We start from the raw sequence: 15,545 nt of genomic DNA, 5'->3' as shown, positions 1-15,545 counted from the left end.
AAGCAGTTATGCACAACTCATTGGGGGAAAACAGAGCCAGTGGAGAATAGAAATGGCTCAAAGCAACAAGACTGAAGTCAAAATATAATCTTGCAAAATATGTTTTCAGTTGCTGGTTAACAACAGCTCATTCTGTGCTTCTCTTTTATGTATTATAGTAATCACTGAAATTATGATAACCTTCAGAAATTGTCAGTGCTTTGACAAAAGCCTTATATCTTCTTTTCTAAATCACCAGAAAGCAAATCAGTGGATGAATGTGAGGAACTGGTTATTAATACCACAGCAACGATCAACAATTTATCCTTCTACCAAGTGCATGGCTCTGTAATCCAGGAAAAGAAATTATATATTGCAGAGTGTAAGGATTTTTTAAAAAACAAATTAATCATTCTCTCATTTTTATACTGTATAATAAAAGCCAGTATTTTCTCAGAAGGTTGAGCAACCGAGTGAAAAATAACACTACCATTAACAAAAAAAAGAGAGAGATCATTTACATACATACCTCAGTTAAAGGATAAGTATTTTTGGGCATTATTTCTTTAACAAAGAAAATTGATAGCAGAACTAGAAGTAACATGGAAAGGATAGGGATAGGCGACAACGGTACAAAATAGAAGGGTAGTTCAATAGGTTTCAGTAAACTTTTTACTTAAATCTATTAATTTCTATGTGTGAACTGAAGCAACCAGGTTAGGTAAGCCTCAGATAAGTAAACCAAAACGTTTTGAATCTATTTAAGACCACTTGCAAGCTTCTTCCAAAATGCATCCAGAGATCATTTTTGTATTTTCTTATGATTTCCATTTTGGAGGTCACAATTCTAGGTCTTTTGTTTTTCTAGTTTGCTGGCTTTGCTGATGACACAGGCCTACTTCATTTCCTTTGTTGTGAATTTGTAGCTGTTAAAGCACAATCAGTAATGGATTCAGTAATGGACTGAGTCTGCTGTGCTGCTGTGAAGGGGCAATAAAGATCTCCAGCCTGCTCCCAGGACTCCTTGTGAGTAGCCAGCAGCCCAGGCCTCCTCCAGTGGGGTGTGACTCAGCAATCTGCAAGGAGGCCTCTACATCTATAAAGCTGAGTCCACAGGCCTGCCAGGGACTGAGTCTGCTGTGCTGCTGTGAAGGGGCAATAAAGATCTCCAGCCTGCTCCCAGGACTCCTTGTGAGTAGCCAGCAGCCCAGGCCTCCTCCAGTGGGGTGTGACTCAGCAATCTGCAAGGAGGCCTCTACATCTATAAAGCTGAGTCCACAGGCCTGCCAGGGACTGAGTCTGCTGTGCTGCTGTGAAGGGGCAATAAAGATCTCCAGCCTGCTCCCAGGACTCCTTGTGAGTAGCCAGCAGCCCAGGCCTCCTCCAGTGGGGTGTGACTCAGCAATCTGCAAGGAGGCCTCTACATCTATAAAGCTCTACATCTGCGGCCGCCATCTTGCGTCTCGCTTTTCCATTGCCGCCGCCGTCCCTTCACCGCTGCCGCTGCGACCGGACCACCGCTGGGGCCAGGGCCCAGCCAGGGCGTCCCGCTTCTCCATCGCCGCCGCCGTCCCCTCACCGCCGCCGGTACGACCGGACCACTGCTGGGCCACGGAGAGCGTCGCGGCCGCTGAGGCCGCCATCTTGGCGCCCCGCCTTCACCATCGCTGCCGCTGCTGCGACCGGTCCACCGCTGGGGCCGTTGGGCCAAGCCAGGGCACGGAGAACGCCGCGGCTGTTGCGGCCGCCATCTTGGCGCCTCGCCTCACCATCGCCGCCTTTCCATCGCTACCGCTGCAGCTGCTGGGCCGCCGCTGGGCCATCGCTGCCGCCTTCCATCGCGGCCACCACCATTTGGCCCGCTGCCTTGTCATCGCTGCTAGATTTCACCTTTGCCACCACTGCTGGATCTTCTAGAGTTTCATCTTTTCAGCGTTGACTAATATTGTGTAGAACCTTTGTATGTGCCTTAATATTGTGTAGACCTCTTGTGCTGGCCTCAGTAGTGTGTAGACCTTTGGTGCTAGCCTTAATAGACCTTTAAGCCAGCCCCTATATTGATACATACTGAATGAGAGTTTGATTGACCATCTGTGCTGCCCACCGCTGAGTTGTCACCTCCGGAAGCCCCATCCGCTTGTATACCAACCGTCTAAAGATTCCACCGGGGATCATATCAATAGTTAACTAATTTGCCATCACTTTCATCCCCATTGGAGGGTAATATATACTACCAACTTAGTATATTCCTGGTTGTCATTTGTACCAATATGGTGAGAACATAATAGAGCACTTTAGGCGCCTGCCGCCTGCTGCTAGATTGCACCAGCACTTTCGCCCCTTCCCCATCCCTCCGTGCCGCACTTTAATTATTGTCGAATAGAGCACTTTAGACCTAGCACTTTATGATTGTGCCCGATAGCACGTAGTGTCTGCTGTTGATTAAATACTACTATAGACAGGGCTGCATTTAAAAACTTGCACTTTAAGATCTAGCCCATTGGTGTGGCTGGAACACCACCACCATCTGTATTGCTGCTATCCATGTGGTTCCCCATCCCCATTTATGTACTGTCCCTGTTACTTCTGTGTAGCAGAGGGGGCAAAAAAGGAGGTGGGTTGGAGCCTGCGAACGAAAATGGGATAGGGAGGGAGGGGGAGGGGGAGAGAGGATGTTGGCAAGAACCAAAAAATCTAACAACGAGCAAAGTAGAAAGCAATTTCTTGACTATGGATGGCGGCATGGAGGGGGGGAGGTCTTCCACTAGCCGAGGGGCCCCCATAGAGGTCGTGGTGGGAAGGAGGAGATGCGGAAAAAGGAGACCTCAAATTCGGCCTAATTCGGAACGCTTATCCATATTAACAACCCCCAATCGGTCTCCTAAGGTAAATTGGTGTAACCAGGTGAGCGGACCCTCCGGCTTGAAGGTGGTGTTGTTGAACGCCAGATCTGTCAACGGAAAAACGACCTGGATCCAGGATTTAATCCTGGAGGAGCGGGCAGATCTGGCGTGCATCACGGAGACCTGGTTGGATGAAGCTGGGGGCGTAAATCTCTCCCAGCTTTGCCCTCCAGGTTTCTCCGTGCAACACCAAGCAAGAGCCGGAGGACGGGGAGGCGGGGTCGCAGTGGTCTATAGAGATTCCATCCATCTGACCAGGAGCCCCATCCCGCAGACCACAAATTTTGAATGCGTCCACCTGAGGGTGGGTGACCGGGACAGAATAGGGATTCTGCTAGTGTACCGTCCACCTCGCTGCACTACAGTCTCCCTACCTGAGCTAGCGGGGGTGGTCTCGAGCCTGGCGGTGGAGTCCCAACAGCTCCTTGTGCTGGGGGACTTCAACATCCATGCCGAGGCAACCCTCACAGGAGCGGCTCAGGACTTCATGTCCGCCATGGCAACCATGGGGCTGTCCCAACGGATAACTGGCCCCACCCACTGTGCTGGACACACATTGGACTTGGTCTTCTGCCAGGGATGGGAGCAGGGTGGCAGTGTGGAGGAGCTGTCTATCTCTCCGTTGCCATGGACCGACCACTTCTTGATCAGATTTAGGCTCACTGCGCCCCCTAACCTCTGCAGAGGTGGAGGACCCATTAAGAAGGTCCGCCCCAGGAGGCTTATGGATCCGAATGGATTCCTGACGGCTCTTGGGGATTTTCCCGCCACCTCGGTAGGTGACCATGTCGAGGCCTTGGTCGCTCTCTGGAATGGGGAGATGACCAGGGCAATTGACAGGATCGCTCCGGAACGTCCCCTCTCGAGTAACCGAGCTAAACCAGCCCCTTGGTTCACTGAGGAGCTGGCAGCGATGAAGCGAAGGAAGAGGGTACTAGAGAGCGTGTGGCGCTCGGACCCAAGCGAGCCAAATCGAACACGGTTTGTGTCCTTTCTAAGGGCATATGCCGCGGCAATAAAAGCCGCAAAGAAAATTTTCTTTGCGGCTACTATTGCGTCTGCAAAGAACCGTCCGGCGGAGCTGTTTCGGATTGTCAGAGGTCTTTTAACTCCCCCTACCTCAGGTGGGAGCCCTGACAATTTGGTCACGCGCTGTGAAGCATTTGCTCGGTTTTTTGCAGACAAAGTCGCTTTGATCCGCTCTGAGCTGGACGCCACATTAAGTGCAGTCTCTGTGGATGTGACACAAGCACCTGCTTGTCCTATTTTGTTGGATTCTTTTCAGTTTGTGAAGCCCGAGGATGTGGACAAGATACTTGGAGGAATGAGGCCCACCACGTCCATCCTAGACCCCTGCCCATCCTGGCTTCTGAAGGAGGCCAGAGGGGGATTGGCCGAGTGGGTAACGGTGGTGGTGAATGCCTCCCTTCGGGAAGGCAAGATTCCAGTGAGCCTAAAACAGGCTATTATAAAGCCGCTGTTGAAGAAGCCATCACTGGACCCCACCAAATTCGAAAACTTTCGGCCTGTTTCCAATCTTCCCTACTTGGGCAAAGTCATGGAAAGCGTGGTGGCCTCACAACTCCAGGTATTCTTGAGAGACACGGATTATCTGGATCCGGCACAGTCTGGTTTCAGACCGGGACATGGTACCGAGACGGTCTTGGTCGCCTTAGTCGATGATCTGCGCCGGGAGCTAGACAGGGGGAGTGTGTCCCTGTTGGTGCTCCTGGACCTCTCAGCGGCCTTCGATACCGTCGACCACGGTATTCTTCTGGGGCGCCTTGCAGAGATGGGTCTCGGGGGCACTGCTTTGCAGTGGCTCCGGTCATTTCTGGAGGGCCGTACCCAGAAGGTGTTATTGGGGGACTCCTGTTCAACACCACAGCCTTTGACCTGTGGGGTTCCTCAGGGCTCCATCCTGTCCCCCATGCTGTTTAACATCTACATGAAGCCGCTGGGTGAGATCATCCGGAGTTTCGGGGTGCGGTGTCATCTGTACGCAGATGATGTCCAACTCTGTCACTCCTTCCCACCTGCTACTAAGGAGGCCGTCGAAGTCCTGAACCGGTGCCTGGCCGCTGTAATGGTCTGGATGAGGGCGAACAAACTGAAATTAAATCCAGACAAGACAGAGGTACTCCTGGTCAGTCGCAAGGCCGAACAGGGTATAGGGTTACAGCCTGTGCTGGACGGGGTCGCACTCCCCTTGAAGGCTCAGGTTCGCAGCTTGGGTGTGACCCTGGACTCGTCGCTGAGCCTGGATCCCCAGGTTTCAGCGGTGACCAGGGGAGCATTTGCACAGCTCAGGCTCGTGCGCCAGCTGCGCCCGTATCTTGGGAAGTCTGACTTGGCCACGGTGGTACACGCTTTGGTCACATCCCGCCTCGACTACTGCAACGCTCTCTACGTGGGGCTGCCCTTGAAAACGGCCCGGAAGCTCCAGCTAGTCCAGCGCGCGGCAGCCATGTTGTTAACAGGAGCAGGGCGTAGGGAGCACACAACGCCCCTGCTGTCCCAGCTCCACTGGCTGCCGATTTGCTACCGGGCCCAATTTAAGGTGCTGGTACTATCCTACAAAGCCCTAAACGGTTCCGGCCCAAAATACCTTGCAGACCGCATCTTGGCCTACGAGCCCACGAGGACCTTGAGATCATCCGGGGAGGCCCTTCTCTCGATCCCGTCTGCCTCACAGGCACGCCTGGCGGGGACGAGAGAGCGGGCCTTCTCGGTGGTGGCCCCCCGGCTGTGGAACGCCCTCCCTGCTGAAGTTAGACAGGCGCCCTCCCTTATGGTCTTTCGTAAGAGCCTGAAAACATGGCTCTTCGAGTTGGCCTTTAACTGAGTGCTATATCTTGGCAATGATGACCGGAATGGACCACGACTATGAGACTGACTATGACCCATGATATGACGAAGCGGATTTTTAGTATAAGTATATGTCAAGTAGTAGTAGCATGTTATGTATTGTTCTGATTACTGTAAATTGTCTTTTCTATGTTGTTGTTCACCGCCACGAGTCGCCCCCTGGGCTGAGAGTGGCGGTAAATAAGTGCAAGTAATAAATAAATAAATAAATAAATAAATAAATAAATTCTGGAGGTGGCAGCTGTTTCCTTTGCCTCTTGTAGGTAGGCACACACAACCATATCAAGACCAGCTAGAGCAGAATATCTTCCTCCCCCAACATAAGCTTTAATGTCTTGTGTATTGCAGACACAGTGCTGCAGTCCAACAGTGAGTTTGTTACTCCCAGTAGCAATGTAGCTTTGAAAAATCCAGCAATCAGAGGACAAATTTAATCTCAAATAAAAGCAAATATAGAAGGGTTGTGAAGTCTTTTTAATCAACTAACCACCTAGGGTCATTTCAGGCTCATCTGTTGGTAAGGACCCATAGTAGCATTAGAAGAGGATGACAGAAGAGGAGGGAACTAAGAAGTTGATGGCAGCAGGGAAGAAAACATCAGAACAGCAAGCCAAAGTGAAATGCGTGCCTTATGATTCCGTCTTATATTTTATACTTGGATCTTTTAAAATAAGATCAAAAAGATGAAGGAAAGTGTGGTGTTGGATCAAAAGCGATGGCTGCACCGTTTTTCCTCTAAGGGCAGATATTATCATGAAAGGCTGTCATGTGCTACACCACAGTGTGCTTAACGGACTCAACATCTTTTGGCATGTCAAAGAAGTTGGAGTAACCTCCTTGTCCAAAGAGCCATCTAGTGATTTGTTGTAAGGCACATCCAGCTGACAGCTTCCCACACTCAATATGTTAGTTGTGTGGCAAATGTGGGCAGCAAGACCTTGAAAACAGAGGAATATTTTTCATGCCCAAAGCGTAACTCCCACAGAGCAGATTGTGTGCACAGTTGCTTTTTGGCTTACTAGCACACCCCAAATTCACATGTTTCACGGCCAGAAATCAAAATCTTTGTATGACTTAAGTGTCTTAAGACAAAGAAGTTTCTTTTCAACAGTTCCTCTGAACATTACTGATTCTTCTTGTTGTTCCACATTCTCATAAATGGTACAGAGAGCAGATGGCAATGGTTTCTCATGGGGGGGGGAGTTCCCCCTAAACCCTGGAAATCACTTCTGATCACTTCTTATTTTGAAAAAAAGCCCCCTCTTGGGGAGGGGGGGTGTTAAACAATCCAAGGACCCCAGATATGGCCAAACTCAAGGGCACACCTGACCTCTTTTCCAGTAAAGATGGATAAATGGAGCCCACCGGGGCGGGGGGGGGGGGCATCTGCATGCCTTCAGAGCTGAGGAGCATGTCCACCATTGCTTGACCTCCACCCATATTAGGCAGTGACTATTCTTAAACTTGTAGAAAATACTTGACTAAGACTCTGGTATAACTGTCCATACATTTGCTAGTACTTTTTCTTGTTGTTTGGCTGTTTGGAGGGATTTCTTCCACTATACTAAATCTATTCCCCCCACTTTTCTATTGAATCACAGTGCTTTTAAAGCTGTTAATGAGCAATAATATGGATGGAATTCTGGAGGCGATTCGAGTCTTTGGTAATCTTTCTCAATGCCATGAAGTCTGTGACTTCATTATGCAGCGAAAGGGTAAGTTCCTATCCATTGCAAGTGACTAGCTATGTTCCTTAAAGTTATTTCTAACTTATTTTATTTATCGTGTCAGGAGCAAACTAAACAGTTGTATTGCATTTTTTAACAAACAAACTTATGACTACCTTAAAGATAAACTTATCATGGGGTTCTCTTGGCAATAATTCTTCAGAGAATGTTTTCCATTGCATTCCATTGGGGCTTTGAAGGTGTGGCTTCGGGCCCTTCCACACAGCCATATAATCCAGAATATCAAGATGGAAAATCTCACAATATCTGCTTTGAACTGGATTATCTGAGTCAACACTGCCATATATTCCAGTTCAAAGGGATTTTATTCAGCTGTGTGGAAGGGGCCTTGGCCAAGTTCACCCAGTGGGCTTCCATAGCTGAACAAGGATTTGAACCCTGATGTCCAGTTATAGTCCAGTGATCAAACCACTACACCACATTGGCTCCCTTCAAGTGACCTAGCTATATAAACTAATATTAATCCCATAAACACACAATGTTGTCTGCTCATATTTTAAGGGGCCTGAAAATACAATGTATATGAAAGCACAGACACCTACTGTAAGAGGATATGAATGGTAATGTATACTGGTCTTCTCCACCTCTGTCCCCATGTCTAGCAATATTATCTGTGGTGTCTGAGTAGTTGACTTGACCAGAGTGTTTATGACAAATCTCCATGACTATGAATTGAAAAAGACTAAAATTGCTAGAATTTCAGGAAGACTTGATTACATTTCTTGTTATGAAACTAGTGAGGATGTAGGTAAAGACGTAAGCAGAGAAGATATCTCAGTGTAAGTGTGACTGATCTGTGAATAAAATTTCTTTATTTATGTATTATTTACCCTATTTATGCCCTGCCTTTCTCAAACCCAAAGGGGGCTCATGGAGGCATACATATAGGCAACCATTCAATGCCTTAAAACAAACATAAAAAAAATTATTACAAATTAAAACATATTAAATTAAAACACATTGTTATAGTTATTATGGTAAAGAAGCTAAATAACTCATGTTATGATCATATTGCTCTACACTTGCATTGAAGTCAGGGTCAGCTGGACCCTCTGGGGCTGAGTGGAAAATAAAAAATAAAAAAAACCTCGAAGTGACCAGAATTCTATTTCTGATTCTCAGAAATTGATATTTTTATGTCAAACAGTGCAGGCACACCTTTCAACCCATTTAAAATATAAACGATTGCAACTGGAGACTTCCAGGAACAGCAATTCACCTTTTTGGGATCAGAAAACAATATTCTGTTCGGAGATTTTGGAAATGCCGAGGCTCACACAAACATCCTTGGGGAGGGCTTCACTTTGCTTGCCACAAGGATAAATAACCTTTGAATGCTGCCTCTGCAACTTCTAACATTTTCTAAGCATATACACTATAATACTTTTCTTATAGTGAAGGTGCTTCACATTCTAAGCTTATTTGATTTAATGAGCTCTGTGAAAGAGCTACTAAAAGGTAGGTTTATCCTGTAAAATAATTATTTGTTGTTGTGCTGTCTTAGTGTACAAATTCATGATTGCTTTGCTTGATGCCAAACACCAAGAGGTCTGCTTTTCGGCCTGTGGAGTTCTCCTCAACCTTACTGTGGATAAAAGCAGGCGTAGTATATTGAACGAAGGAGGAGGAATTAAAAAGTGAGTTCAGGAAACCTGAGTGAGTGGCTTGGCTGATTTTTACTGATGATGTACATATAGGGGAAGAGGCTATTGCCATTTTCATTTCTTTTTTTTCCCTTTAATCTCCTTGTGCTACCATTAAAACTTTGGATATGTTTTCATGGTTTTTAACTGGGATTTTAAAAATACCGTGTGTTTAGTCCTGTTTTAAAGTTTGCATATTTGTATATTTTAAATTGTATGTTAATGCTTTTTCGTTAAGCCGTGTTGAGTCTCCTTTGGGAGAGATAAAGCGGGATATAAATGATAATACAGTAGAGCCTTGCTTATCCAATATAAATTGGGCCGGCAGAACATTGGATAAGCCAAAATGTTGGATAATAAGAAGGGATTAAGGAAAAGCCTATTAAACATCAAATTACGTTACAATTTTACAAATTAAATAGCAAAACATCATGCTTTACCACAAATCAACAGAAAAAGCAGTTCAATACACATTAATATTATATAGTAATTACTGTATTTACGATTTTAACACCACAACATTGCAGTGTATTGAAACAGCTGTGGATCTGGACAGGAGGCACACTATGTTGCATAATACGGAACACTGGATAAGCGAGACTCTACTGTAATCATAATCATAATAGTAATTAAAAGTGTTTCACAAAGAGATCCCAGCTCTGCTGGGTAATAGTGACTACAGAAAGGCAAACATGTTAAAATGCTTTACCTTTTCTCCATCATTGCACAGGTTAATTGACTGTTTAAGAGACTTTGGGCCTATGGACTGGCAGCTTGCTTGTTTAATATGCAAAACTTTGTGGAACTATAGTGAGAGTTTTACAAGTGCTCAGCCATGCTTTGAAGATCATGATTCAGATACTTTGCTAGGTCTCCTTACATCATTTTTAGGTAAGCTTTTAAGGCTGATCTTACTATTTCTTACTCATAAGAAATACAAGACATGCAAGAAGCTGTCTTGTATTAAGGTAGACTGCTTTGGCTTGCATTGACTTTCTACTCTCCAGGAAGTGGTCACTTCCCACCAATCTTGCATTATTTTTAAAAAAAAGGAAATGCTGGTTCTGTAACCGAGCTATGTTCTCTTCCCCAAAGGGCATTTTGAGCATTGTTCATGCACGACTGTTCTGCAGCCCTTCACAGCTGCTTTTGCAGTATATCAGTTCCCTCCTTCCCCATCTCCTTGCAGATAAAGTTCCCCTCAACTGCAGCCATGTTTGCAATGCTGTTTATCGTTCTACTTTGTCCCAAGACAGTCATGTTGTCGTACCTTAGAAAAGAATGACTGAAATTACAGAGTAACTAAAGTACTTTTTCTAGGTAGAAAAGCCACAATGTTTTTTTTTAAATCAACTTTATGGGATGGTTGATCTACTAAAGAGACATTAATAAAATATTGAATTGAGCAAGATACTTTTTCTTCCCACTTACATAATTTTAAAAAATCCTCGGGAAATATCTATTGAAAGTAAATGGAAGTACTTCACAAAATTTGTATTTAATGTGTGGAATTTGCTGTTATGTGATATAGTAATGGCCACTAGCATAAGGTGGCTTTTTGGTTAAAATTGCTTTAAAATGACATGAGACAAATTCATAATAGATACATTTGTCACTGTTGGCAACAGTAATACCCCTTTGTTCAGAATCCCAATCGGTGAGGCAAGTGATGCACAATGCAACAGAAAATATCTCCCTTAGGATACAGTGGGAAATCCAAACGGGTGGGCACCTCACATCCACCCATTGCAAACTGCAGTTCTACCATTGGCACACTTACCAAAGGTAGAGGGAAGCAGGTGCCAGCATACTCAGTGATCCTCCTGTTAGATAACACAGCATTTTAAGGACTTGTGTATGAGTTTCAATGCTGGCAAATAGACATGAATTAGTTACCCCGCTGCCTAGAGTAAATTAACACAGCAGGAAATGGAAGGGGGAAATTCAGCCAGAGTTTTAAAAATTCAGCTGATCTTATGACCGATTCAAGAGATAGCACTGTACGTTGACTAGAATAATTATGAAATGTGTACTATTACTGTACACATTTCATAATTATGTTGTCATCCCTTCTCTTTATACTTGCACTTAGTAGAATTAATGCAGTTTTACCCTATTACCATAGCTCAATGCTATAGAATTGTGGGAGTTGTAGTTTTTCAGGGTCTTTAGCCTTCTCTGTCAAAGGGTGCTGGTGCCTGTCCAAACTATGATTCTATGATTACACAGCATAGACCTAAGGTCAACCTGAATTAATACTACAGTGCAGAAGCACCTCCAGTCTTCTAGCTTTGGGCTGGACTTAGAACCAATACATTTTGTTCTAAACACAGCTAAAATTGCATTTGTTAACAATTTTACAAGCCACCGAGTGATAGCCTAATTAACAAGAAATTGAAGGTCTTCTTGACTGTCTGAGGGCTCATATACACAGCCATATAACCCAGAATATCAAGGCAGAATAACCCAGAATATCTGCTTTGAACTGGGTTATCTGAGTCCACACTTCTATATACTACATATCCCAGTTCAACGCAGATAATGTGGGATTTTATTCAGCTGTGTGGAAGGGGCCTGAGACCCTGCTCCAGGTCATGAGGCTAAGAGAACGAGGATGGTAGTTTATATTATATGCAGATCTATAAAGTGATGTCGGGCTGTGTCTATACAAGAACAATGAAAAGAATTGTTAAAATTAGATACAACTTTCCTTCATTTTTACCTACTCATACTAGAAGCAGCCCTGTGTTGGGCGGGGGGCATGTTTAATAGGTACCAGGTTAACAAACTGAAATTTAGTAATCATTTGTTCATTATTTACTAATATAGACATTGCCCCTTTCACTGCAGATGAAGAATTGGCCCTGGATCACAATTTTGACAACGATTTAAGAGATTATCACAAACTTTATTGGGAAACAGAGTTCAAACCTGTGGCACAGAAGCTACTTCAGAAAATTCAAAACTGATTTTTTTTAGTTGCGCTCATGAACTGTTACTTGATTTTAAGGTGGGTGTTGAGACTATCCATATAAAGGACACGACAGTGTCTATTATGTAAGTTGTTTGGCATCAGAGCATTTGAACATGCTGTTTCCATAGAAAATGTCTAAGTAGATTATTTTTGTATGTAGCTTGTACATTGTAGAATACGTTTTCTTAGTTTTCCACTGGCATTTAGGGGTTATAAAAATAAACCAACTACAGCATCTGGATCAAGTTCCTTTTTGAAAAGCCTATATAAAAATCTGTCCTAGGGCTGTAGAATATGGTTATCAAATGATAGGCAGACTATTGTTTTGTCCAATTGAACTGACACATTGCCATATGTTGCTCATATGATTTATTTATTTATTTATTTATTATGTCAGAGATGAATTGAGAATACAGTTATAATATGCAAAAAACCACAAAGTTAAAAACTTGTCATTATACTAAATTTCCTTTGACCAGAAGCTGACCACTTGAGGTGCTTTGTTGTTGCTGTAATAAGATCTTCCATTGTGCATGTGGCAGGGCTCAGGTTGTAGGTGGTCTGTGGTTTGCTGTTTTCCACACATACATGCTGTGGTCTCCACTTTGTGGCTCCATTTCTTAAGATTGGATCTGCATCTTGTAGAATCAGAGCACAATCTGTTCAGCATCTTCCAAGTTGCTTAGTCTTCTGTGTGCCCAGAAGAGTTTCCCATCCAGTATCAGCCACTGATTGAGGTTCTGGGTTTTAACTTGCCACTTTTGGACTCTTGTTTGCTGAGGTCTTCCTGCAAGTATCTCTGTAGATCTTAGGAACACATTTCTTGATTTAAGGTATTGGAATGCTGGCTGATATCCATACATGGGCTGAGCTGGAGATGTCTGGTCCTTTCATTACTGGCTGCTACTTCCCAATGGATATCAGGTGGTGCAATACCAGCTAAACAGTATAATTTCTCCAGCGGTGTGGGGTGTAGGCATCCTGTGATAATGCAGCATGTCTCATTAAGAGCCACATCCACTAGTCATGCATACTAAGCAGCAGAGTAGCAAAGCACAAGGGGATATGTCTTCGCTGTTTATGCTTGTGATCCCTAAGTTGTGCCAGTCAGCTTTCGTATGATATTTCTTGCACCCACTTTTTGCTTGATAATCAAGCAGTGCTTCTTGTGAATCAGAACACAGTCCAGGGTAACTGCCAGGTATTTGGGTGCACTGCAATGCTCCAGTGGGATTCCTTCCCAGGTAATCCTCAGAACTCGGGATGCTTGTCTGTTCTTAAGATGAAAAGCACATGTCTGCATTTTAGATGGATTAGGAATCAGCTGGTTTTCCCTGTAATACGCAGTAAGAGCAGCTAAAGCTTCGGAGAGCTTCTGTTCAACCATTTCAAAGCTCCCTTCTTGAGCGATGATGGCATGATCGTCAGCATAGATGAAACTCTGTCCCTTCTGGCAATGGCTGGTCATTTGTGTAAATGTTAAACATTGATGGAGCAAGCACGCTCCCCTGAGGCAGACCATTCTTCTTTTTTGCCATTTGCTTTTCTGACCCTGGAACTCAACAAACCTTGTTTAGTAACAGATTTCTATGTAGCAGGCAAGGTGGTAATCCTTTGTGATATTATAGGGTTTTTTTCTCAGGAGAAGGTGCTGATTTACAGTATCATAAGCTTCTGACAAGTCTATGAAGACAGCTCCCGTAATCTGCTGCCTTTCAAAACCATCTTCTATGTGCTGAGTCAGGTTCAATACTTGTGATGTGCAGCTTTTCCCTTTCTTGAAACCAGCTTGCTGTGGAATCATACATGGATCATATGATAATGTGGCTTAAGTTGAGTAAATAGTAACTATTTGTCATCTCTCACAACTTTTAGCTCAGAAGTAGCATAATAATATTTCCTGAGTAGTAACTCTGGACTATTTGCCATTAAGTTGTAGACGTTAGTCAAATTTCATTTGAATGCAGAGTTCACACACTGAAGAACATTCTGGAATTTCCCACTGCTCCAGTTAATGTACATGGCCACTGTTCACAAGTTCTGCTTCACCTGTTTTCAGTGCCCCTCTCTTTTCTGGCCAGTGCAGCAGTAGTACACTTATTCAGATTGGTGCCTTTCCTGTACTGTGAGGGGACTAGGTTCTATCACAATCCTGTCATGACACTGTTCACTTCAGTTGTTCATTCCCTACTTCTAGACACTAGTGGAACTACCCTCTCAGTTTCAGCAGTAAGCAGTACTTAGCAGTTGTGCTCTCAGAGCACATGTAAGAACCCATACTTGTTCTTCTAAGAGATTGTTGACAGCATTGCACATTGAACCTAACAACACATAGCCACAGGACAATTTTATTACATAAATGGCAATCAAAACAACATGCATTGCGGATCTGAAAATATTATAAAGAGGCTTCAAAAGTAGTAAACAACAGGTCCAAAAAATTAGTCAGTGTGTCCAGTTGCTTCACAATGAAAGGGTGGATGGATTACCTTTCTTGAATTTTTTTTGATGGAAAGTGTTGTGACTGGTCGGAATATGAAAGAAAAGAGGCTTCATTGAAGATTTTGGAGGAGAACAAGGCAACCAAAGTCCTTAGGACTAGAACCAGGACTTCAGAATAAACTAATGAGATCTTCTGTCATAATTGGCAGATTCTTGGGAAGTGGTGAAAGAGAGGGAGAAAAAAAATCAGTATAAAAAGGAGCTAGCCAGCAGGAAGTATTCAATAGCTAAGATAAGGAGCTTCTAGCAGAGACAGAAGCTGCAAGAAGACCTGGAACTCAAATGAATAATCTTGATGCCCAGCTGCCTTTTATATAGATTTTGGGTGGAAAAACCTCCCAACTGAGGCAAATGAACCAACAGTATGTGTACGTGCCCATCTGGCTTTCCTGAGATATATTCCAGGGTAATTAACAAAAAAAAAGTCTGAATCAATCAGCTATCCCACCAGGGGCAAGCTCCATGTCAATGTGGCTATTGTTTGAATGCAGAATGTCTATATATCTTCTTGTCTAGGATGTTTTTATAAGGAATGTCTGAATCACTGCACCCTACATGCTGGGGATAGGCAACACTGAATGGATTGTGACCTTAGCAACACCCTAAAAAGGTGGGTTATGACAACACAAACTGGGACTACTTTATCAAAACTCACTAACATGATGTCAGCCAGTAGACAGGGATTGTTTAATATATTTGATTTTATATCCACTTCTCGCCCAGGACAAAACCCTAGATGGCTTACAACAAATTACAAAAAGCACAGCTTTCATAGTAAAAGAAGAGGGTACTTTGCAAAATCACCTTAAGAACTGTGCATGTAGCCGCTTACTTTTGGATCAGCATAAGGCTTGCATTTTTAACTGGAGGAAACAGCAGATGTTTCCTGTTAAACTGTAAAGGGTTGCAGTTTAGCCTTTTGTTTTTT

The 15,545-nt window shown here is 44.1% G+C and overlaps 1 protein-coding gene across 3 annotated transcripts in view; it reads left to right on the top strand.

The window, feature by feature from the left end:
* ARMC2 (armadillo repeat containing 2) overlaps positions 1-12,354 on the top strand; it is a 78,448-nt gene extending 66,094 nt beyond the window's left edge. For all 3 annotated transcript variants that reach the window (XM_060753139.2, XM_060753135.2, XM_060753140.2), the window contains 5 exons: positions 239-361; positions 7,352-7,465; positions 9,003-9,135; positions 9,872-10,032; positions 11,992-12,354. In XM_060753139.2, the coding sequence (XP_060609122.2) occupies positions 239-361; positions 7,352-7,465; positions 9,003-9,135; positions 9,872-10,032; positions 11,992-12,110 (650 nt within the window). In that variant the 3' untranslated portion in view covers positions 12,111-12,354. The remainder of the gene's footprint in view (positions 1-238; positions 362-7,351; positions 7,466-9,002; positions 9,136-9,871; positions 10,033-11,991) is intronic.
* Positions 12,355-15,545: the final 3,191 nt, after the last annotated feature.

This window comes from Anolis sagrei, chromosome 1 (assembly GCF_037176765.1).
Source record: "Anolis sagrei isolate rAnoSag1 chromosome 1, rAnoSag1.mat, whole genome shotgun sequence".
NCBI lineage: Eukaryota > Metazoa > Chordata > Lepidosauria > Squamata > Dactyloidae > Anolis > Anolis sagrei.
The sequence above is the reverse complement of the archived record's forward strand: the minus strand, read 5'-3'. Positions and strand labels throughout refer to the sequence as shown.